Consider the following 24,961-nt stretch of genomic DNA (forward strand, 5'->3'; position numbering starts at 1 on the left):
AAAAGAAAAAGAAATGGAAAATGTAGCAGAGTTATCAGTAAATAAATGAAAAGTTACAACAAGCAACAAAGGATGATATATCAAGGAGTCAATAGGAAACTCACAATAACAAAGCTAAAAAGTTACGGTTCCGAATCCTTTCGCAGCACAATGAAGCATTTCTATTGGTTTCTTTTCGGACTGACGTCATTTCTAACCAATAGAAAAGCTTCTATTCGTTTCGAAAAAATAGCGAGTTTATGTATGTGTGATTTTTGGACAAAGGAGACGGTTGGCTTCAGATTTGTTTAGATCCTGACTTCCAGAACTTTGGCCTGTTCCTAATCGTTTCAACCGCTCCGCCGTCCTCGAAAAGGGAAGATACCTAAACTCGCCTATGTGGAACCGTTATGTGCTTGCAAGCTTTAAAATCATTAAAATATACCTTTGGGATGAAAACTTGGAAAAGAAACACATCGAGGCCTTCACTGAAGTATAATACTGTAAATTTTTTATTTAAATAGTCAAATGATGTTGACACACTACTTTTATGTTTGACAATAGATACACTAAGCGAAAGAAAAAGGATGATAATTGAATATTTATAAAAAAATATAAAAACACTCTTATTTTCATACATTGAAAAAAAAAAAAACAGAATCAAAAACATTTATCAAAAAATTAGAAAAAAGAACAAAAAAAATTAATTTCAAAAACAGAAAATAAGGGAAAAATTAATTATTTTATGTTATTTACATATAAAAATATGCGGATTAAATTCTTAAAAAAAGTTGGAAATTAGGCAAATTAGACCCAGTGCAAACAAGGCTTTGGGGGCCAAAATATCAAAGAATAAGTTAAGAACATTTCAAGGCTTTGCGGACTCTAAAATACCCAATTTCTTAGAGAAATAGACAAAAATACTCACAAAATTTCTTTGTTATTACAACGAGCCAGATGTCAGAGAGGAACATAATTTAATACATTAGACCTTAGAAGAGATAAATAGATTTAGCTGGCAGAAAAATACTACGGAGTTTATCCATTTTGATTGTTCTTGGATAAAGCTGAAAACTTTCGAAGTGCAATGTGAGAAAAATAAAAACATTTAAACGAAAAATATAAAAAGTTTCTACATAAATACCACCATCAACAAAATAAAATGAACGACCAAAATTTTCATGTTCTATACATATAACCCAAAGTTATCTTCATAAAAAATCATTTCTCCTTACTATTTGATTTAGAATCACATTCATTAATTCCAAAAAAATTAATTATTAACCCAACCTATATGTATATTAGCAGCATATCTTTTTCGAGTCACTACCTTTTCAAAATTATCTCCATAATATCAATGACCTGTAAATATGACTTTATCAATTTATTATCATCTCGACCATAATACATCTTTTTGTAAAAAATCATTGAAGTGAATTGCTCCTTATATTTGATAAGCCATCGATTCGATTCATGGTATCAAACCATAAAGAAAGACAGCACCACTAATCAGATTACGTAGCCTTGCGTTAACAACATGACGTCAGTCATAGAAATCATTACATCATCACTCTAAACTAGCGTCATATCTCCATCAGGGTAATCACCTGCTTCATCCTCCTCAATATAAGCGTTCTGAGGAGGCGAAAAACGTCCTTGCGGTGCAAACTGGTGATCTGAGGACGAAGCGTAAGGCGAGTGGGGCGGCTCACTAGATGAGGGCGGTTGTGGAAGGTAACGTCCATCGTCTGGTTCCTGCTCGGGTGGATAACGGGGCGGAAATCGTTGTGGTGAGGGTTCATAGCCTCTGTTATATTCACGATTTGGATTATAATAACCTCGATCTTGAGATGAGGGTGGTTGCCTACCACTGCTTCCTCTACTTGAAGGCGGAGCCGGGCGTGAGCGTCCATAGTCCGGATTATCGTTATATTGTCCGCTTAATTTCCGCATGTAATCAGTATCAGACGCATCAGACGGCGAGTAAGCGGGCGGGGCTATGTTGAAATCGTAGGGTGGTGGGGCGGCACCACCCGGGTAGTAATCATTCATTCGGTTGTCCAGTTCGAAGGCAAGATCGCGTTTCGATTTTTCGCGTTCGAAAATCTCGTGAAGACTCTCGTTATCGTCAGAGTCACCTCCGGTGGCACGCAAAAAGCTCGGCTGTCGAGTAACCTGACTATCTGCACCGGGCGATGAAAATTGTCGATTCAGGTCCGGTACAGAGCGTGCAAGCTCTTGATCAACCGGCCGTTTGCCGGGCCGTCGGGGTTGCGGATGACGTGGCTGTTGTGGGTACGGGTTCTGATTGTACGGGTTCTCGTCGCGCATCAGTTCGGGTTGCGAACGAGCCAAGTTACGTAGCTCGTTGATGTCTTTGCGACCGGGTCGTGGACGTGATGATCGGTCCCCGTACTCCGGTACCATTCTTATGTTAGAAGAAAACATAAGTTAAACGATGTAGAGGAAAACAAGCTAGATGCTGAATGGACCTACCTAATGATGAAGGTTAGATAGCAATGCAAGGAGAAAAATGAAAAAAATCAGTCAGAAAACATAGCGTTTAGCGAAAATGCATAACGCAAGAAATTCATCATTGATTGATGGTGGGGGGAGAGGGAAGGGTTGTAGGGAAAAAATAAATAGAAAGTTCTGGTCGAAATCAGTTTTATTGACAATTGAATCATGCTTGATGGTGAGCATTGTTATCGATAATGTTTTTGTGTGAAAAACATAGAAATATGAGGAAAAAACCCAATGAAAATCTGCAAAAACGGCGATTTCTGGAATTTTCAACCGGAAAAAAATTTTTCTCAAAAATCGAACTCGGCCATGTTTTGAGCATTGCGAATACGCATCTTTCTGCAAAAAATCAGAAAAAACTAAAAACAAAAATTCGAGAAAGTGTCAAAAAACCGGTTTTTCCGGCATATTTCCGGCATTTTAGGCCGGAAAAAAATGTTTTTCGAAAATCGGGCTCCGTCACATTTTAGATATTGTCATATTGCGTCAGTGTGCAAAATTTCATAAAAAAATATAAAGGACAGCTCGAGAAATTCAAGAAATACTGTCTTTCCGGCGAAAATAGGTTGTTCCGGCGACTTTTAAAATAGTTCCGGCTTCAAAAATCAATTTTATTGAAAATTGAAACATGCTTGATGGTGAGCATTGCTATTAAAAATGTTTTTGAATGAAAAACAATCAATTATAAGGAAAAAGTCCAATGAAAATCTAGAAAAACGGCGATTTCCGGCATAGTTCAGGCATTTTCCAACGGAAAAATTTTTTTCTCAAAAATCGGACTCGGCCATGTTTTGGGCATTGTTAATACGCATCTTTGAGCAAAAAATCAGAAAAAACTAATGATAAAATCTCGAGAAAATGCCAAAAATCCAGTTTTTTTTTTCTCGAAAATCAGGCTTCGTCACAATTTAGGTATTGACATTTTGCATCAGTGTGCAAAATTCATGAAAAAATATAAAGTACAGCTCAAGAAATTCAAGAAATACTGTTTTCCGGCGAAAATCGGCTGTTCCGGCGATTTTTAGAAAGTTCCGGCTTCAAAAACAGTTTTATTGACAATTGAATCATGCTTGATCGTGGACATTGCTATTAATAATGTTTTTGTGTGGAAAAACAACGAAATGTAAGGAAAAAGTCCAATGAAAATCTGCAAAAACGGCGATTTCCGGCATATTTCCGGCATTTTCGACCGGAAAAGATTTTTTCTCAAAAATTGGACTCGGCCAAGTTTTGGGCATTGCTAATACGCATCTTTGTGCAAAAAATCAGAAAAAACTAATGATGAAATCTTGAGAAAATGCCAAAAAACCGGTTTTTCCGGAATATTTCCGGCATTTTAGGCCGGAAATGATTTTTTTTCGAAAATCGGGCTCCGTCACATTTTGGGCATTGCCATTTTGCATCATTGTGCCAAAAATCAGAAAAAACTAATGAGCCAATCCTGAGAAAAGCTGGTAACAGACGGACGGACGAACGGACGAACGGACGGACGGACGAACGGACAAAGGTTAATTTATAGGACCTCCAGGTAGGTCCAAAAAGGTTGGAGATTTCTATCTAAAGTATAAATTAACCATTAAATTGACAATACAGTACAGTCTGCAAAGATTTAACTATAATTTGAATGTCTCCTTAACTCGAACAAATTTTCTAGTCCCTTTACACTTCCAACCGGTCTCCATAACTCGAAATTATACCGGGTGCACCGAAAAAAAGTATACAGGTTTGTCGAGATATTGTGAGCTTCAGGATTTATATTTTTTGTGCATTCTTTTTTTATCGTATAGAAGATGCTCTAACTTGAATTTTGAGCTATCATACATTAAATTTGAAAAAGTAGTTCGAAGGTTGTTTAAAAAAAAACTGACTTTTTTTCCATGTCGAAATTTCAAAAACTCAAACAATTTTGCGTTCCCCGTGCGTATTCCAGTTATGGATTTCCCACTGTAATACCAATGCAGAATTGAACGACTAAAGAATAAAACCTCCAGATTCCACGTTTCTAAACAAGACAAGAAAAGAGCCTCCATCTTATTTAGAACACCACGAACAATTTCGTGTACCAGACTAGAAACAAACCTCTTTTTCTCTTCCAAACTGTCAACTGAATGTTGTGAAGGTCTTCGTTTCGCGAAATCTGCCATAATTTCTTTCTTCGTTTTCTTGTCCATAGAATCACGCCAATTCTTGTGGAAAGGGTCGTTCGAGTAATGATTGGCAATGGAACCATCTGCTCTCCCGTGGAGAGGGGAAGCACCTCCAGGAAGGAGAGCATCGTCTGAGAGTGTACCGCTACTTGCACTGGAAACATAGAACAACAGTTCTCATTTGTTGCGAGTCTTAACAGGGCATTGTCATATATAAATGAGATGAGCAAAGTCATGCCTTGCGTGATAGCTGCTCCTGTGAACTTACCACAAAGAGACTTTTCAGAAATAGATTTCACTCAAAAAATGGTGCGGGATATTTTACAAGTTTTCAACTCTGAAGATTTCTGTACAACAACGAAACTTTCTCATTCCCAGAAAAACATTCCTATCGTCACATTACAACAGGAAAAGACCAGATAAAATGTGACTTCAATCTGCTGGACGGTCAGTCCAAAAGTCGTACCCTATTTTTCGCGCATATGTACGCAGCAAAGCAGAATATATCCCCGGTAAAATCAGCAGGATGATGGCGGGAATACGCCAGGAATGTTCAGGAAAGCTGGTCGTGAGCAGGCCAAATTTATAAAGGCAGCGCAGAGCCTGCTAGGGGTCAAAAAGGGCACTTTTTCTCCTATTTTTCATAAAAAAGGCTCAAGAATGGTGGCATTGGAAACGGTCTGGTGAGAACTTTTAACCATTCTATCTTTTGCTGTGAATTTAGCAAAGTAAAGAGAGATTAAACTATTGGGAGTTCGAAACAACGACGAAGGTATATACCTTTTTGCGATGGACTTTCTCATGGAGGAGTTGGCGATGGAGGGAGCAAGTGAACCATTGGTAGCAGCAGGTAACAAACGTTTGTGTTGTGAGGCGGTGTCGGAGTTTGCGCCACGTCCACCTTCGTTGTTCACCATAGCCATCTCGAAGCTACTCATTTGATAACCTTTTTTCTTTGGTTCTTTGGGGTTAAAAAAGGGATATGAATTGATTTTACGACAACAACACGTGTCAACTCTCTTTGACTAAAGTCGGCAGAAAGTCGGTGGTCTAAATAAGACCTAAAAGCCCATTTACATGTACTGTAGCTGTACAAAATGCACCTTTCAATATAACGGACCCTAAAGAATATTTTTTTAACATACACGCATATGGTCAGTTCACAACAGATACCATTGCAAAAATCATACAAAACTAGACTCCACACACTCTTTACTCAAACAACGGAAAAATACATTACAAAATATTCCAAAAAGAAGTAAATTCAAGCTAATTCACGTGTATGCAATGTAGTCATAAATAATCTATATACAAAACCCTATACTATACGAACACTTAACATGAACAGACAGTCTAAGGCCTGACCAACACTAAGAGAATAAGACATTTTGACTCCCTATGTTCCGTAAAAAAAATGGTTGAAATGATGGTTAGGTTTTTGTAGATAGATATTACTTGCGCCTTGTTCCAAAATAGATTTTTCTTATTTATTTAGATATAATGTATATTATTTCAAGTGAATAGCTATCCATAGTTACTGGGAAATTCTGAAACGGATACTGTAGTGCATTTAGACAAATAAAGTATTAAGAAGGTATTGTCAAGTCGTTAAAATTTCTTTTAAAGCCAATTCTCAGGTGGCATGTCTGTTTGCAAACGCTATAGAGAATACATCCAGAGATTCACACTGGGAACGAGGTCTTTACCGTGAGCTACCAACCACACTGGGACCAACAGGTTTAGAAAGTGAATGAGGGCTAAACCTCCCAACTTCTCTTCAAACTCAAGATATCGCATCAAAAATCTTTTTTGAAGCTAGTTTTCAAATTCTGAAGGAGATACCGTAGTGCATTTAGACAAATAAAGTGTTAATAAGGTGTTGTCAAGTCTTAATATAGTTAAAATTTATTTAAAGCCAATGCTCAGGTGGCATGTTTGTTTGCAGACGCTATAGAGAATACATGCGAAGATTCACACTGGGAACTTTACCGCGGACCACACTGGGACCAACAGGTTTAGAAAGTGAATGTGACTTACTGTATCCATCTTTACCACGCTGACACCTCCAACAGCACACGATAATGATGACGATGAGAATCAAAAAGATGATGATCAATACAAAAATGAACCAGATCTCTTCGTACATCGGCTTCGAACTGGCTACGGCACTCACTAAAGTGAAGGAAAAATTCAATAGAGAAAGTTCAAGATGTTTAAGGCCGGTCTCCACTTTCGCGCAACATCAGCAAAAACTTTTTGACGTTTTTGTAATAAGGTCATTGGTCGGTTGAAAAATGAAGCAATTCCATTGGTCGAAATTGACGAAACGGATAAAAAAAATAGAACTTCCTTCAACTTTTCTTTTGTTCGCGCAAAACTTTTTTATGACGTAAACTTTTCTTCAGGCAAAAAAAGTTAAGAAAAAAACTGTGGAGACCGGCCTTTAGTATAACAATTTAGCCCATATTCTAAATGTCGTATTGAATATCAAACAGCCTGTGTATATTCAAGGTCGAGACTCACTTGTTGATGAAGGTCCGCAGATTAAAGTCTTGGGCAACTTTACCTGGGCGGGGGGGGGATTGTTATTAAATCCTCGGAGAAAAGAAAATCAAAGCTTCTATCTATTAATCAATCGTGAAAGTTATAGCTGATGCATCTCAGTGTTAACCTGTACCACTGTATATTTAAAAAAAAACTTTTCTTTTCAGTCAGCGAGAGTTTGACACAGGCTATTCAGTGTAAACTTACCTGGCTTAATAGGTTTCGACCAATCACTCCACGGAGACGTGCCCATTTTCGTAGTTGAACGTACCCGGAACCTATAAACGTCGTCGGATTTCAAAGAGAACGGTATTGAAACCACGATGGAACCGTCGTACCGGATGTCCGTTGCTTTGATATCGCGGAACGGCACAAGTCCACCTTTAGAACCTTTCCGGTACTGGAGTTCGAAGTTGTTGACCGGGGCGTGTCCGTTGGCTCCTTCGTCCCATTGAAGGATAAGGAAACCCGGTTTGTTGTCGTGGATTTCTGGCGCACCAGGGCTGTCCGGTCGCACTACAAAGAAAATGAAAATATTCGCATGGATCCATAGCTCAATGGTAGATCAAATACCTGCGAATGGCAAGGTTTTGACTTAAACTCTCCGTTGATTTTCCAACGGTTCTGGTAATGTATTCACTTCATTGCAATATGCAAAGGAAGGAAAATTCTGAAGGACTAGTTGGAATCATATGTTGTGCTCTAATGCACTCCCTAGTAAATTAAGTTGTCAGTTGAATCTCTTACCTGGCGCTCCCTTAGTGTAGAACTCGATCGTCGCTTTCTGCCCGAATCCCGATGCAGTCCGTGCGGTCAGTTCCAATATATATCTTGTAGTCTGTACAAGACCTGTGATTCGGATACGCCGCTGTGATGCTGGGTAGTCTATAGGGTCTGAGAATTTCTGCCCGAACTCTTGATACTTGGCTCGGTAACCGTAAATTTGGCCGTTTGGTTCGCATGGTTCGGCAAAATCGACGTCGATGAGATCTGTGTACTGGCGGTCGGAGAGTATGTAAGGTGGCCCGGGAACTAGTAAAGAATGGAAGAATGTTTTACTAATTTGGCAAGAGGAACTTTAGTTCAAATTTAACGACGTATAGAAGGAAGGAAATCCGAAAGTAATCATCTTTGAAAGAATTATAGACGATGGAATGGCTTTATTAATTTCGGAACAGAACGTAGCCGCAAAGTGTGAAAAGGGCCTTAAAATTCCACTAGAAAAAGAGGGATTGTTGAAACCAAACAACTAATTGAAAGGGTGTACTTTTTCGAAAAAGATTATTTAACACGAACGAAAATTGTGAATATAGACATCTTTTCGGCTCTTCTTACCATCTTCAGGTGTCACAAACCCAACGGGCGGATTGCTTTTCGGTCCGTCCGCGTACGAATTATAAACGCGCACTGTGATATCATAACGAGTGTATTTCTTAAGGTTTTTCAATGTAGCAAACGTGGAATAAGGGCCAGCCAAGTGTTCGGAGACTTTCGGGAACGCGGTGCATGTCGGGTTGAGAGCACGTCGGCTACGATGGTGTGATCTGATGTACGTTTGAAGGTTGCTGTTTGGACTGGTATCGCGGCGCTTTCGACGACTGCCGGCCGCGATAAGCCGAGATTCAATCTAGAAATAAAGAAATTAGCTTTTGAAAACTGAAAACCCACTAACAAAAAGAAATTAGCTGCTTTTCACTTATTAAAGACCTATTATAGTACTTGAATCAATAGAAAATACTCCTGTATTTCAAGCATTCAAAATTAGGGGATACGGTTTCCTATAGAAGCCAGGGAATCTACTTCTACTTCTACGTAAAGCCCTGGTTTCCACTTACTTTGTAACCACGTATGTAACCTCTGACTGACTCTTCATCGGGTGGTTTCCATGTGACGCGAACTGAGCTTTTCCCTTGCATGACAACATCGACATTTGTAGGCTCTGCTGTAGGTTCTGTTTGAAAGAGAAAGAGAAAATCAATGAAAGTGTAGAGTAGCAGGGATAACTTTAAATAGGATTAAGTTAAGTATCAATGAGAGTTATGAAAGTATCGATCTTCATAAAGTGCAAATTTTTGGAAGTTTGGAAGCCAGTCAAACCACGCATAATCCTAGTTAATACTCTTGCTATACCTGACCATGAGGGCTATTTCTTGATGAGAATAACAAAGATATCACAAGATTTATGGATGATAAAAAAAACATCAGAGGGTTTCAAAGGAGAGATTTTCAAATAAGGCTAGAATATTATCAACATAATGTTTATCTGTGCTTATTCTGGAGGTTTATGGTTCTATTATCTTACTTGATTCTCCCGTTCTCCATTTATAGGGTTGTGTTTGAGTTCCAGCACCCAACTGTGTGAACACCACTACGCTGACTTCGTACAGGCTGAACACTTTCAGTCCTTGTAATGTGTATTCAAACGTCTGGTCATCTGTATTGACAAGAAGCGGACTGGCGATACTTTGTAACCATTGATATTGGATACGATAACCAGCGATTGGACTGCTAAGATCAAGTTCTTCTGGCCGCTAAATGAGAGGAAATGAATCAAGAGTTAAGTGGAAGAAGGGGTCAGTTAGAGCAGGAGACGGGGTCAGTTAGAGCAGGAATGGAGGTCCTTAAGTAGTTCTTTTGTGGTAAACATTTAAGCTAGCTTACCTTTCTCTAATTTAAAGTGCAGTTCGAAGAAAAACTTTTACAGAAGAAGAAAGCTCTCTGATAGAAACTTTTCAACGATAAACAAAATTTGACCACAACAACAACAGAAAAAAGATTTACCTCCCAAGCGATGGTTAGAGTTGTTGGTGTTTTCTTTGTGACGCGTACATTCCGAGGAGCTCCCTTTTGTTCTAAAACCAAAAGTTGTATGTTCAGATAATTCTGTTTGACTAATTTTCAATTGTTTTCACAGACTTGGACAAAATGTGTCGTTAAGTTATTCCTAATAAGTTGAGCCTTTTATTTAATCAAATTCAAAATAGAGAAATATCGAGTTGGCACGCATAATGCTCGCTAAAAGTTATACCATTTTGTATCGTGCGAACAGATCTAGAGCTTTCACTCCAATCACTATAACCCAAATCATTGATGGCTCGAACTCGGAACTGGTACTTCATCCCTGGCTTCAAATACAAGACTTCCAGTTTGTTAATATCACGGCCAATATTCTCGACCGGTGGGATGCCGTGTTTATAATTCTGCCAGCCCGTCAAGTCTTTATTGAATTGCAAGTTGTATCCACGGATTGGAGCGTTACCGTCGAAACGCGCCCGCCACTCGACGATGACGGACGTATGACGGATTGACGTGGATGGGATAGCAAGAATGACGGGACTTTGTGCAACACCTGTGAAAGATATCGATGTGAATTAAATCAAGCATGTACCGATAGGCAATGTCAGAGCAAGAAAAGATGAAGGTGATGGGCTTGCAAGCCAAAAAGAAAAAAAAAAATCTCAACATAGAGTGTAAGTCTAAAAGTCGAGCCTCTTTTCTATACTTCCAGTGGGAGACTAATTTTAATTCGTCCACCCTAACTTTTAAGTTAGAAAAATAATTTTTCATATAATTTTTTTCTAAAGGTTTTTTCGCCTCCTCTACGTACTGGTTTTGATTGGAAGGGTCCAATCTACTCACTATATCATAAAATTTGAAGGCAACAAAAACACTTGAAATACATCTTAGATGAACAAGCCCATGAAAAACATTTGTAATAAAAATCCCTACTTCTCTCAGTGGTTACCAGGACCTCTTCAATGGCCGGTTCACCCCAACCAATCGAATTCGTTGCTTCAATCTTAAACTCGTAAACGCGGTTAAAAACCATTCCATTAACGCGTGCAGAACGCGGGTTAAAGGTACTGACGGGAACTTGTGTCCAGTCCCCACTAGAGCCCTTTTGCCGATAATTCACGCGGTAACGACTTAAACGTCCGTTCGGATTCAACGGTGGGTCCCATTCGAGTTGTACGTATTGATAGTTCACATCGATGAAGCGTACATTGGTTGGCTTGCCTGGTTCTGAAGAGATAAAGAACGAGATAAATTGTTGACATGAATTGAAATTCACGCATGGAACGATAGCTTAGTGGTCAACGCGTCAGCCCCCCCCCCAAACCAGAAGTTCCCGGTTCGAATTCCCGCCGCTCCTGCCAAAGTTCCGCTCAATTCTTAGATAATAATCCCGATCCAAACGACCCTGGACCCAGTGAAAAGTGATAGTTGGGCTATCAACGTAAAATATTGTCTCTGTCTATGTTTCTAGCAGTTATGCCCTGAGCAACCCTGAGTTATGCATTGTTACCTTAAATCAGTTTACAAATACAAACCACTCGTGAATCACAGAAGATTGAAAAACATTCAAAAGTACATTCACGATCAAAATAATTGATTCTTACTTCCTTCGAACGTCTTTCTGGTGACAGGCGGACTTTTCAAGAGCCCTCCCACTTTTGTGTAGGCCATGACACGGAACTCATAATCTGTGTATCCATTAAGCTTGGTGATTGTACCGGAGAAGGTTGTGTTGCCGGGGAAATCCTCGAACATTTCCGTCGTTGGGAAGCCTTTTAATTCGTAAAACACCTGAAAAAGCGAAGAAGAAAAAAATGTTTCAGGGAGGGTTCGTAATAGCAATCTGAGAAATATACGTTATGAAGTAATTTGAAGCTGAATTAGCAAAACAGTCGAATAGTCAAGTATTTTTTCCTTTGATCTGGATTTGTAGTTAGAAACCCAAAATTCTTTAAAAAAAAATAGAAGCCTGAATGGAAAGTCATATGTAATTTGGTCGCCCAGACTGTTTTAAACTTGGACTTGATGTATTTGTTTCTACGAAGGAAAGTCCTCCTCCATTTTTTAGGCAATCTTACTGATTAAGGTAGGGCAGGGGAAACAATTTAATTGCAGCGTGTGCTGGACACAGATATCCTATATAAAGAACTAGATAAAGCTATACCCTGTATTTCCCAATCAACGGCAGGCGAAGCAAAATATTCCACCATCTTTGCTGGAAGTAGGTCACAGTAGAAACCTTGGTTTTTATTGTGGAAACTTTTTTGACACTGAAACGACTTCAAAATTTTAAGTATCTCGCAAGCTAAATTGTGACGTCATTTTATCAAAGATGGCGAATTGTTTTGCGTTAAATAGGGTAGGGAAAGCTTTATCTAGAGTTTTATCAAGATATCTGCGTGGCGCTGGGCTATCAGTTCGGAAACCAAAGATATTTACCTTGTAACCTATTATAAAACCGTTTCTTTGATCTTCTGGAACAGGTCCCCATTTCACGAGTACACTCGATGCTGATTGGACGTCCGCGCGCACGTTCATTGGATAACCGGAAGGATCTGTGAACAGGAAAGATATAAATGAGATAGCAATGCGACAGAGATGAACACATATCCTTTAATGTCTTCCACAAAGTTTAGAACAGAGAAGTCATTTTCGAAGCGATGAAAGAATTCAGTTCCTTTGACAAATATATAAATTTGACAAAAATCTCCTAAATCTACAAACACGTCAGTTGACTATAATAGTGAACATTTGATGTCATTCAACACTGCCTTGGTAGAATGGAACCGAATCTGTAAGGCCTTAGGAGAGTTGAGAGGTTAGCTGTACAGTAGCACGAGGAACAAAAATGTGTTCGAATTATGGAGATTTAGTTTATAAGAGATTGTTAACTGAAGGGACGAGAAAAGTTGTTCGAGTTAAGGAGACATTCGAGTTATAGAGGTTCGAAGTCGTCTCTCACTGATAATAAGATCGAATCATAGAAAGAATCGAATCAGCAGGAGTCCACAGTATTAGCAACAAAAGTAAATACTACGACCACTTACAATCTTCAGACGTTCTAAAGAAGATATGTTTGCTCCACGGCCCGAAGCCTTTGTTGTTGAAGAGGCGCATGGTTACATTATACATTGTGAACCGTTGCAGACCGGAGGCAGCGTAAGACGTAGCCTCGTTGTCCGTTAGTACGTGGTATTGATCACGACTGATTTTCTTAAGGTCTTGGGCTTTGGGATGGATGAGGAATTGATATTTTACAGAATCACTGTTCCATGTGTCGCGGGGCGGTGGCTGTGAAGAAAGATACGGTTCGGTAAAATAAACAGACAACAGCTTCTTTTGTATTCTTAAGATATTTTGCTTTAGAAGGAATGTTATGTATAACGCATAACGTGTCAAGGTGACCAAATTATTATTAGCCATCTAAAGATTGCGTTCAGAGGTTCTAAACTACAATCAATTTAAATCCCTTCGCTTTAAGAGTGCACTATATTTTGCTACCATTTGAAAAAGTATAAGCATACATTGTTTCGACATGGTAGCAAAGAAAAATGCACAATTTCAAGCAAACAGACTTTAGTAAACGTACCACCACAGCAGTCTTATACAGACCGATACCGAATGTGATTGAATTCGTGGTACAAAAACAACAAAAATAGACGTTGAACCTTGTCACTTTAAAGTCGAGTGGCCAAATCACAAATTTTTGTGCATATAAATCCCCTTTCTATACAAGAAAGTAGGGGAAGTTAAATCAGTAACTCTTACAATCCATTTGATTTCCAAGGTCTGGCGTGCAGGAGCTGTGACAATCAATCCTCTAGGTTTCGATGAGGGTACTGTAAGAAAAAAAACATTGATTATAACTTTTATGGAAGCGGAAAATGAAGACTTAGAGACATAATTAACACCAGAATAATTTAATAATGATCGTTAATAATGATAATAATGAACTATATAAGACTCTACGGCTAGTAAGACTACTAAGATCTTTGTTTAATTGAAGTATAGGCGTGGTTGGAAAATGCGAAAGATTATTATCTTCTTTTAGCTGTAGTATCTTTTTTGCTTAGAGTAACGCTAACGTCAGAAAAATTATATAAGTCGTTTTGAAAACTCAAAAAGCTCACCTCCTTCTCCCGTTGAAATGTCCACTGAGATGTTGGACCATCCACTCGCGCCAAGACGATTGTACGCGCGCATACGAAAGCGGTAGACAGCATTCGGTTGCAGGTAAGTTAAATTAGCTGGATTCTCTAAAATCTTGGTCAAATTTTTCATCTCCCGCCAAAGGGCGCGCGAAGGATTTTGATGGTAATCCGTATCGTTGTTGTACTGGATTTGGTATTGTAAAATAACCGCACGGCCACTATAGCCTGGCGTCCAGCCGAGAGCGATCACTGTTCCCCATACGTTGTAAGCTTTTAGGCTAGACGGTGCGTGTGGAAGTTCTAAAGGAAGGAATATAATCAGTTATCTCTACAATGTAATGTAATGTAATCAGATGTAATATGTAATAGTTTATTTCAAGTTGACGAACAATGACTGGACAATGATCAGAAGAGAACACTGGCGTAACAGCGGTGTCAATATTCATCAATTCCTTCGCGGAAAAATTTCGACAACTAGGATAAATAAAGGTTTTAATAAAGGATTTACTCTCAATTATTGATTTTCCATTACCTTTCACCCCTTAACGCGTGAGGAAACTGGTACCGAGTTTACCATACCAGGTAGGATTGGCGCCAAATGTCAGAAGCAGCAGGAAGCAGTAATATCAATTTTCTCATAAGCCAAAAATTCTGGCGATTTTTCTGTCTGGTAAACTGTAACCTAGTCTCTTTACACGTAAGGCCGGTCTCCACTTGCGCGCAATGCGATCGCACCTTTTCGATCAAATCTTCCACGCTATTGGTCAAAAGAAAAATGAAACCGTTCCATTGGCGCGATCTGACGTAACGGTTGAAAAAAGTTGAAATGTATTTAACTTTTTTTCGAGCACACGCTACATTTTTATGACGTAATCTTTTTTCCAAGCAAAAAGGATTGAAGCCAAAAGTGCGATCAAAGCGCGCGCAAGTGGAGACCGGCCTTTTTTTGGCTATTATCAAGAACTTTTTTAACCACTGTTTTTTGGTGTCAAAAGCTCAATTTCAAATTGAGTTTTCAAATTCGATCTTGTGAAGAACAAAATGTTAAGGACGTTTTTTAAGTGACAAAACTTTCAACATTTAATATCACTTCATTGAAACTCAATTTCAAACCAAAACGGTTGTAAAAAGGAAAGGAAAGGAAAAGTGCTTGGAAAATACCCTGAGGAGTAATAGGTGTATTACAAATGATACAAAACATAACCAACGAACACCATACCTGGTTTTTCAATAGTGGTAGCTGAACGTACTTCCCATGATCCATCTCCTGCATTGGTGTAAGCAAGTACACGGACCTCATACTTTGTCAGTGGTTCCAAGTTCTTGACAACTACACCAATTTCCGTACCCTTTATAATTTCCTTGACCTCAACCCATTTACCACTGGCTATGCGATATCTAAATGGAAGCAATAATCACAATCAAGATCATTTACAGTGGTCAAAGCAAGATTTTTTAGTCTAAGACTGAAAATTGATTCTACACAGCAATAAGCACATATTCTTGTAATTTTGATGAATTATGCAGATTTTGATAATTGTCTCAGACTGAAACCCGTCTGAGATGGAAAAAACTTTTAACGCTGCATTTACCTAGTGCGTTTTAAGATCAGATTATTGATTGGTAGAATTTGATTGGCTGATTACACGAAAAACGGTAACTGATGATTCTCAAATAAAGTCTGTGTGCGTGTGGGCCGCCAAACCCCTCAAAGATCTTTAATTTTTGGTTAACAAGCTCTCGTTACCGTGAAGTATGCAACATTTAAATATCTCTGCAAAAAGGTAGTGGATTAGTAGGCCTTTTGGAAGGGGGAGGAGTGGACTAATCAATGTCACTTACTCGCATTTGTAACCTTGCAATGTTCCACCAGGTTTCAATGGAGGTCTCCAAGTGACGGAGAAAGCATCGGAATATGTTTTCAACACCGTCAGATCACGTACCGAATCGGGTCCTGATAGGAGAAAGAGAAATAGTGATTAAAGGAACAAATTCATGGATATACTGGTTGCAGGAGAGCTAATTCAAATTCAATACTTGACATGAAAAATATATGCTGAGATTCTTTTTCTCTCGACAGATTGATCATACAGAGCCGTGGTTCATCAAGAATCTTACCTGAGCACTTTGTTGAAACACCTACACAAGTAACACAAGTAAGTAAATAGACGATCATGTACTACATTTCAGCCATACAGAGAAACAGAGAACAGTTTGTAATCGAAATTAAAAAAGCATACCAGCTCTTATATTTTACTCATTTTTAAATAAAGAATAAATAAAACTTAACATACTTCCTTCGGTGGTTTTGAATTGTACTTTTTCACTACCAGGGCTTGGACCACCGGTGGTTTTGACTTGTACAGCCAACACATATTCTTTGTCAGCTTCTAAGCGAGGGAGGTAGAATTGTTGCGAGTGGATGTTGGACGTGTCGTAGTTCGTTTCGTACGTTTGTTGGTCTTCTGGTACGTCTGGTGGCCAGTAGAGCGCCTAATGATGGAGAGAAGAACATTTAAAACAAAAATTTAACTCTGGCGATATAACTTACGGTCTTCGAGGAAGAAGGAATGATATTTATGCTTTAGTATTTTGTAATTTTATATTTGTGGTATTTTTTGTTTCAATATTACATACTTACGTATTTTTTTTCTAGTTTTTGAAATATCCCTTGGCTTTTCGCCGAAAAATCACATCGAACCCTGAATTTTTCTATTCTTTCAAGGCTATTCCCACCCCAATTAACTTTGGCTTGAAAGTCCAGGGAAATTTTAATTTACTGTTATTCATGGGTAAGTAAGCGCATAATGAAAATTGTAATCACTACATACCACGATACGGGTGAGTTTTCCGTTCCACAGAGCTTGACGTGGTGATTTGAAAGAGACAAGAACAGTGGTGGAGTTCACGATGGATACTTTGACGTCTGTGGGTGGGGCGACCGGTTCTGTAGAAAAAGAAGAAGGAGGTATTCAGACCAATGATGTGTAAGCCAGAAAGGCTAGAAGTGAATCTCCTTGGTAGGATTTGAAGACAACAAATCCTACCAAAGTTGCGCGGCCCAGCGCGGTCCACGTGACAAATGTAAAATTCATCGCCAGATTTATAAAGACGTACTACTCGAAAACTCTTGCCTGAGAAGGTTAAAGATTCGCTTTCATTGATTCAGACGTTATTTTAAGCTGGACGTTTTTACATCGGGCTTTTCAAAACAAACGAGAGCTAAATAAATCTTAAAGAAATCTCGATCAATACACGATTATTTTTACCTTCATGTGTCAGAAACAAATTGTTTCATTTCTGAGACACACCTATATGAAAAAAAATTGAAGGCCAACAAGCTCTACTTGAAAAGAATAAATTCCAAGAAACAACGAACTCTGTGTTAAGACTCACTTCCTTGCAGAGTTTCAATGAACACCGAATCAGTATATGGTCCAATGCCTATCTCATTGCTGGCAGCAATCTGTACTTCAAATTTCGTGAACAGAGGTAGACCATCCATTTTGTATTCTGTATCCAGTGAATTGAGTTTTCGCGTGACGTAGCTGCTTGTCGTTACCACGCGGTAACGGAAGATATATCCATCTAATTGCCCGTTACGCTTCTCCGGTAATGGCGGCTGGAAAAAGGTAACAGAATGAGAAAATTTAGAGTGAGATCGTCTAAAGCATGCGTATAATTGACTCTCTCTTATTCGATTTTCAAGGGATAGAACATTCTTAGATTTCGAGAAAGATTCGAATTAAGGGGAGTATCTGATATCACTTTCCAGCGGAGGGGACCGATGTTCTAGTTCGAATTACAAAAAGATTTGAATTAAGGAGGTTCGAATTAGCGAGACTTGACTTTATTTATGTCTTTTAATTTTGGTTTAGTTAACAAGTTTCTCTTTCTTAACGAAAACCAGCGAGGTCTGTACGGGAAATGGCCGTCAAAGGAGAGCTTGTCCAGGAGAGGATATCTGGTTGGATAAAAATGAGCTCCGAGGAAATTAATCTCCTTTCAGGCCATCTTCAAGACACGGCTTGTTAGGTTGTTGTTAATTCAATATAAATAAACAGGGAACATATTGGTACCTCCCATCTCAAGACGATGTAATCGGTATCAGCATCTACGGATCGGAATTCCAATGGTGGACCAGATGGTGCTAGAAAAATAAAATTTTGTAAAAAAAATTATCATATCATCCATCTATTAAAGCTTTTGAAAGGTTGGTTAGTTTTGATTGTTTCTTCTTCTTGTTTTTCAAGAATGCATTTATTAATCGTGGCGACGAGTAGTCACTTTTTAAATAGATGTCCTTACTTAAGTCTTTCCTGGCACATTTACAAATTCTGTTAATGCCTACCTTAAATAGATCTTATCGGAGTTTTTGATTTTTCTAAAAAAGCGATGCATTGTTGGATTGTTTCGGGAGTATTACAATAGAAATCTCTTAGGAATTCCTCGAGGGAATTCTATTGTAATACTCTCGAAACAATTTTACAATGCATCGCTTTTTTAGAAAAATCAAAAACTCCGATAAGATCTATTGAAATTAATTTTCAAAACAAACCTGTACAAACTTATGTTCACGATACCAGGATGAAAACTTAAACTATCGTGTTTGTTTTTCTTTTCACGGAATTTATTTTCACCGTCGAGATTATTTCACATTCCTAGTTTCTAGCATTTTTCTAGCAAATTGCACACTTTCGTGATAGACATCCAGAAAAGTGGTTCCCTAAAAATACCCATTCGACAGGGCCTTACCAGTGGTTTTCGTTTCCAGCCAGACTGTGGCTTCGGCGCTGTACTCTCCATATCCAAACTTGTTCTTAGCGGCCACTTGGAAGCGATATTTGGAGCCCGCTTGTAAGCTGTTGACAGTATAAGTAGTCTGTGGAGCATCGATATCCGCCAGTTTGTAGTACATGGTTTCTGTGTAGTTCTTCATTTTCAAAAGGTAACCTGAAATTTGATTGAAAAATTAAAATTTAATTAAATGATGGAGAATAAATCATAGTCGAACGTGCGCAACGCACTGGGCTCAACTTCAGTGTCTTCAAATTATTCATAGGCCCAATTGTAAGTAAGTAAGTAAAGTAAGTCTGCGACCGCAGTCGGAGGCGACCCGAAGGCTCCTCTTTCGATAGCTATCTACCCGAAGGTAGGGGAGGGCGCCACTCTTTCTCCCTGGATTTCTCCACTTACCCTTGATCCTTCTCTTAGTTGCTGAGCATCAAGCATCAAGTACCATTTTGGGAATCTTTGGTATGACCCGGCTGGGGGTTGAACCCACAACCTTGCGAACCGTAGCCGGATGCTCTACCACTGTACTACGGTCGCTTGTAGACCCCCAGATATTCACCCAATGAACAAGTGTGCCAAATTTCAGCCAAATCCGACCATTTTTGAAGTCTCCAGGCTGCCCCAAAGTTTTAGCCTCGTATTGGCGAAAAACTCGTCCCCAGTCCCCAAAAATCAAAATTTTCAAAAAATGGAAAAAGCACCCCCAGATATTCACCCAAGGAACCAGTGTGCCAAATCTCAGCCAAATCCAAGCATTTTTGAAGTCTCCAGGTTGCCCTTAAGTTTTTGTGACAGACAGACAGACAGACAGACAGACAGACAGACAGACAGACAGACAGACAGACAGACAGACAGACAGGCAGGCAGACAGACAGACAGACAGACAGACAGACAGACAGACAGACAGACAGACAGACAGACACATTGTCAGATTGTAGCTCAACTGAGGTTGAGAAAAAGCGCTGGAATATCGCCAGATCCTGGTTATTCAGAGAAATGCTTCTTCATACTTGAAGGCTGATTTGACAATTAGATTAAAAAATTCGATAAAAAAGCATAAGTTTCATAGATTTCAAAGTTCTAAAATCTTAGGGGTTAGGGTTTAGCTTGTCATGTTAGTCTGGCTTTAAAAGGTTTTGCCAGGCCTAGTTTGCCCCCTCTCATAAAAGTCTCCGAATCCCATTTACTTTCGAACTAACCGCACGTGGTTACGTCCCAAAAAATATGCCATGGACCCTAAGTGTTGGCCTCGTACTATTTTAACTTCTTTTGAATGGGAAAACACCTACTTATGATTGGACTACCACCGTCATCAGGGGCATCCCATATCAAATCCAATGAATTGGGTTTCGGTTCACCATTGACACGAGGTGAAGATGGTTGGAAAGGACGACCTGTAAAAGAAATATGGAAGATTGTTAATATGGAAGATAGGTAGAAGAAAATAATTTGATGGAAAGAAAGATAGAACAGTTTGATCTCGATTGAATTGAATTTGTTGACTTTTAAAGCTAAAAAATGTTGAAACTTTTAAAAACTATTAAAACCTCAACCTCAGGAAAGGTATAAGAGATGTAGAGCTTTGAAAAAAAAAAGACTTCTTGAAAGGGAAGAAAAAGCATTGCAGAAAAGGTACACAATTTCATTTCATTAAATCATTACAGTTGCACAAATCATTGTAGTCCTATATACTCACTTTCCATGACTAAAACAGTAGCTGCAGTCAAATTAGCATCATCAGCAAAAATATGACAAGAGAATTCGAGATTCGTATCGTCCAGCTTCACAAAATTGACTCTCAATCCGCCATCTTCCATCATGACGTAACGTTTATCAGTTTTTGGGATTGTGATACCAACTTTACGCCATTCTCTGGTGTAATTTACTCTTTTGTCGTGTTCAACTTCACATGGTATGATAGGGCTATCTCCTTTAACAACAGGGAACTCCTTTCCTGGGAATTTAGATATTCGCGTTTTTACAACTGCATAAACATCAGCACTTTTATAGTCTGTATCTATGTAATTTGACGCTGTACAAGTATATTTCCCTTGATCTGACGCTTGAATATTTTGAATCACTAAAGAGCCATTCTCATTGAAACTGTATTTTGAGTTTTGCTCAATTTTTGTGGAGTTGACAAGCCAGGTGATTTTGGGTTTTGGAGCACCAATCGTTTTGCAAGGAATGGTAGCCGCAAGGTTGAAGTGTATGTAGTATTTAGGTGACCATCCAATGATTTCCGCACTGATATCTAAAATGGGAAAAATTGATTTCAAACACAAATTTTGATAGATTTCTACCCTGCTCTTCCATGTCAAGTAATCAATTAATTGTTTATAATGGCTCTGAGTAGGTCTGAATACTCTGTCTTTTGGGAAGTCAACAAAGGCACACAAGCGGGTTGTAGAAGATCAATGATTGACCTACTATTTGCAGAATTTTTTCCAGTGGTGCTCATCTACCAATCAGATCTCCTGATTTTGCTCCAGATTGCAAAGAGCAGGATTGGTTTAGATTTAACATTTCAAGAAGAAGAGTACACTTACTTTGAACTTTTAGTTGTTGATTGACAAAAAACAGCCCAGCGTAGTTTTCTGCACCGCATTGAAAAACACCGTTATCCTCCCAATTCAGACCAATCAGCTCTATAGAATTATTTTTCAAGACAGCATGTGAATCACTTGAATGTGTCATCGGTATACCATTGCGATACCAAGTAATATTGATTGTTGGCAACCCAGTCACCAGGCAGTTAAGAGTAGCTGAACTATCAGTATATGCTTCATATTCACCAGGTTTGGTAGAGAAAACAGGAATAGCTGGAAAGGAAAACGGGATTGAAAAGATAAGTATTGCTTTTTTTTCTTCAAAAAGACAAAAATCTTCAACTACAACCAAAACTTTTTAATAGCTACATACAATACACAATACATCATCAGGAAATATATCGACAATGTATTGTCAGCTTGACCCGCAATACAAAAAGAAAATTCCTTTTTATAAAGAGCACATGTTGTTTACTTCATACAAAATAATCCAGAAAACATTTTGTCAAATATTGTTCAGAAAGTAGTCTAAGTAGACACAGATTCAATCATAAGAAGTAAGAAAGAAAGGGAAAGAGGAAACCAAAAATGATAAAAATCAAAGAAGTAGTGACCAATTTAGGAATATTCTTACACTAATATAAAAATTAACTTTGATTAGATTTTGATTTGGTTACACATCACAAGGCTATTTATGTTTAATTTCACTTAAATTCAGATAAATTGTGCAATAAAACTTTTGACTGAAAAAACCCAAAAACCAAAACTGTTAAACAACCCTTTTTGTAGGCTACATTTTCAATCACTTTTTAAGCCTTGCTCTGCATCAGTGTGATTTACATAGCTTTTGGCACGATTTTGAATATAGGTCAGTGCTCTGCAAGAATTAAAATACATACATGACACAACAAGGTCTACCATCTTTGCTTGTTTCTCGTATGTTGACAAGCCATATTCTGGTAAGCATTTGTACATGCCGTTATCTTCCAAATTGTTTGGGTCTGTTATTTTAAGGCGACGACCACCCAGCTGTTTTTCATATCGTCCACCGTTGAAAATGGTTTTAGGTTTCCCTCCAAAAGGGTCTTCTTTAATCCAAGCTATTGATGGCGCCCCACTAGCACTGAAAGTTAGTTTTAAAATTTTACTAACTATTTGGATTCACCAAACTTGGTCAGAATCATCTTAGAATTTCTCTTTCTGTTTATGGTAAAAGTAGCAACGTAAAATAGAGATTCCAAGCGTTGAAAATCAATGTAAAACTAAATAAATCAAATTGTTTTCAGACCAATGGAAGTACTTTAAAGGAGAATTGAGATAGAACTGTTGTGAAATAATAGCTCTCTGAATGAACTTACACTCCAGTGATAAAGCATTCAATAATCACAAAAGGATCTTGTTTTTCTCCAGCAGTCTTTCTCCCAGTCGAATAGATGACTGTAGGTTCACTTGGTCTGATTTCTCCTACAAAGTAATGTTAGATTGGATGTAAAAAGACCAAATTCTAATATTCACAAATTAAAGGCCCAAAATAATTCGCTGTTTCGCACAGTTTTTTTATCAAACAGTACCAAAAATTAGTTCTACAAAAGAATCGATACCTTGTATGGTTAATTGAAACTCCACTACATCTTGTTCAGCATAGGTTTTACCCAAGGTAGACATGAAAGTATTCTCCACAGTTAATTTGTATGTTCCACGATCTTGATATTTCAACTGCGAAAGGTAAAGATCGCCATGTTCTGAAATCTGAGCCCGCACAGTTTCTTTTAATATGCTTCCGTCTTTGTACCAAGTGTGTCTGGTAAGTTCACGAGGATATATTTGAATGTTTGGCACTTTAGCAATATAATATTCGTTTTCGCTTTTGGAGACTTGCTCTGGTGCATTTCCTTTATTGTAGTAATCAAAATCTGAAAATGAAACATACTTAACATCAGACTAGAACCTTTGACTGCCAAGTAGGGGCCTTACCAAGAAATTAAACTTGTATTGATACCTGCTCACTTCATTCTCAGTATTTAAAGCAGAGGGCCAAGGATAAGACAAGAGTTTAAGGGACAGTAGTGACACGCTACCTTTTTTATACGCTCAAATTGTTATAAAATTAGGTGACATTGCAAAAAAGGCTTCCACCCTCACGCAAAAGCCCACTGGATAACACTCTCAGGAGGAAGGGACCAACATTTTCAACTTACAAGTTACAAAGAGTTTTTTCTTTGTTGACGCGATCCCACCAACAGTATTTTGGGCAACACATTGATAGGTTCCTGAGTCACTTTTTTGAGTATTTGTTATATATAGATCTCCATTTGGCCGTAAAAAATGACGTCCGCTTCTCGTGTTTACTCGTTTACCATCAAACAGCCAAGCTACAATTTTTGGAGAAGGAGTGCCCTCAGCAGAACATGGTAGAGTTACAGCGTCTTTTAGGAAAACACTTGTTTCTTCATTTGGTAGTTTTGTGAAAGAAGGAAGGGTTTGAGATTCTGAAAAAAGAAGAGAGTTATTTTATTACATTGGAAGTTCACACTTCTATCATGAGTTTTTCAGTAAAAAATTCCTGCTAATGATATTTGAACTTCAATGGGATAACTCCTACTTTTCTCTGATTATCAGAAAAAGTAACGAATTTTGATATGAATTCATGTATAAAACATCAAATTTGGTCAATTTGTTCCAAAATTAAGAGGTTTTTAAGTTTTGCCTGGAAAGGCTTATGATGCATCAGAACAAAACTTTCAACCTTCATAACTTTTGATAGGAAGATTTTCAAGGTATGTATTATACCTCGATTTTCATCAGCATTTCATTTCAGATTTTGAACATTTTCAAAAAAATATTTTTTTCCCAGCCACCTGATGACATCATCTGGCAGGTGGCCAGGTGGCAAAATTTGGTATTACTGTTTAAAATTAAATTTTAGACCCTCTAAGGATCATTTGTGCCAAATTTCATGCTTTTATCACCATCTGAAGTATTCTTACGTTTTTATGAGCTAACAGACCTCACTAGATTGATTCTCTAAATTAAAGCAATTAAACACTTTTCTTATTCACCTGAATGTACAAAAGGTACCGTAAGTTGGTTTAATGTCAACAACCTTCATTTAATTCTGCCCCCCTTGCTTAAACCAACTTACTGTTTTAACTATGATTCTCCAAATAAAACCTTACCTGTTAGTGTGATGTGCAAGGTTAAAAATACAATAAATATGAGATGAGGACTCATTTTCATTTGGTAGCATACGTTATCATAATGTGTTTTATTATACTGAGCTGCAATAAAAGAAAACAGTAAATGTGGTTAGATAAGAGTATGAAAATTATCATTTTTCCCTTGTCTTTAAGAGTGGTCAAATAGATTCTTGATCCTCAAAAATCTACAAGTACAAGCTACATAATTGGTCAGCCCCGGTGACCCTTCAAATCTCTTTTTTCCAGCGTCTCCAGTCTTGCTTTTTATTCCGATTTATTGG

The 24,961-nt window shown here is 38.2% G+C and overlaps 1 protein-coding gene across 1 annotated transcript; it reads right to left on the reverse strand.

Annotated features, from left to right (window-relative positions):
* Positions 1-1,298: 1,298 nt before the first annotated feature.
* On the reverse strand, positions 1,299-24,757 carry LOC136822329 (protein sidekick-1-like). The gene is made up of 32 exons (XM_067078570.1): positions 24,660-24,757; positions 23,682-23,972; positions 23,085-23,396; positions 22,842-22,947; positions 22,383-22,606; positions 21,484-21,756; positions 20,631-21,188; positions 20,224-20,328; positions 18,896-19,093; positions 18,220-18,290; positions 17,537-17,762; positions 16,972-17,087; positions 16,435-16,633; positions 15,983-16,094; positions 15,360-15,538; positions 14,120-14,440; positions 13,758-13,828; positions 13,037-13,280; positions 12,429-12,544; positions 11,594-11,780; positions 10,923-11,216; positions 10,222-10,542; positions 9,975-10,045; positions 9,496-9,724; positions 9,029-9,144; positions 8,529-8,820; positions 7,941-8,225; positions 7,401-7,709; positions 6,687-6,821; positions 5,430-5,610; positions 4,582-4,803; positions 1,299-2,407 (listed from the first exon to the last, which is right to left on the reverse strand). Exons 1-32 carry the CDS (start codon positions 24,718-24,720, stop codon positions 1,552-1,554), a joined length of 7,281 nt encoding a protein of 2,426 aa, XP_066934671.1. The 5' UTR covers positions 24,721-24,757; the 3' UTR covers positions 1,299-1,551.
* Positions 24,758-24,961: the final 204 nt, after the last annotated feature.

This window comes from Clytia hemisphaerica, unplaced genomic scaffold, assembly GCF_902728285.1.
Source record: "Clytia hemisphaerica strain Z4C2 unplaced genomic scaffold, Clytia hemisphaerica genome assembly, whole genome shotgun sequence".
Lineage (NCBI taxonomy): Eukaryota > Metazoa > Cnidaria > Hydrozoa > Leptothecata > Clytiidae > Clytia > Clytia hemisphaerica.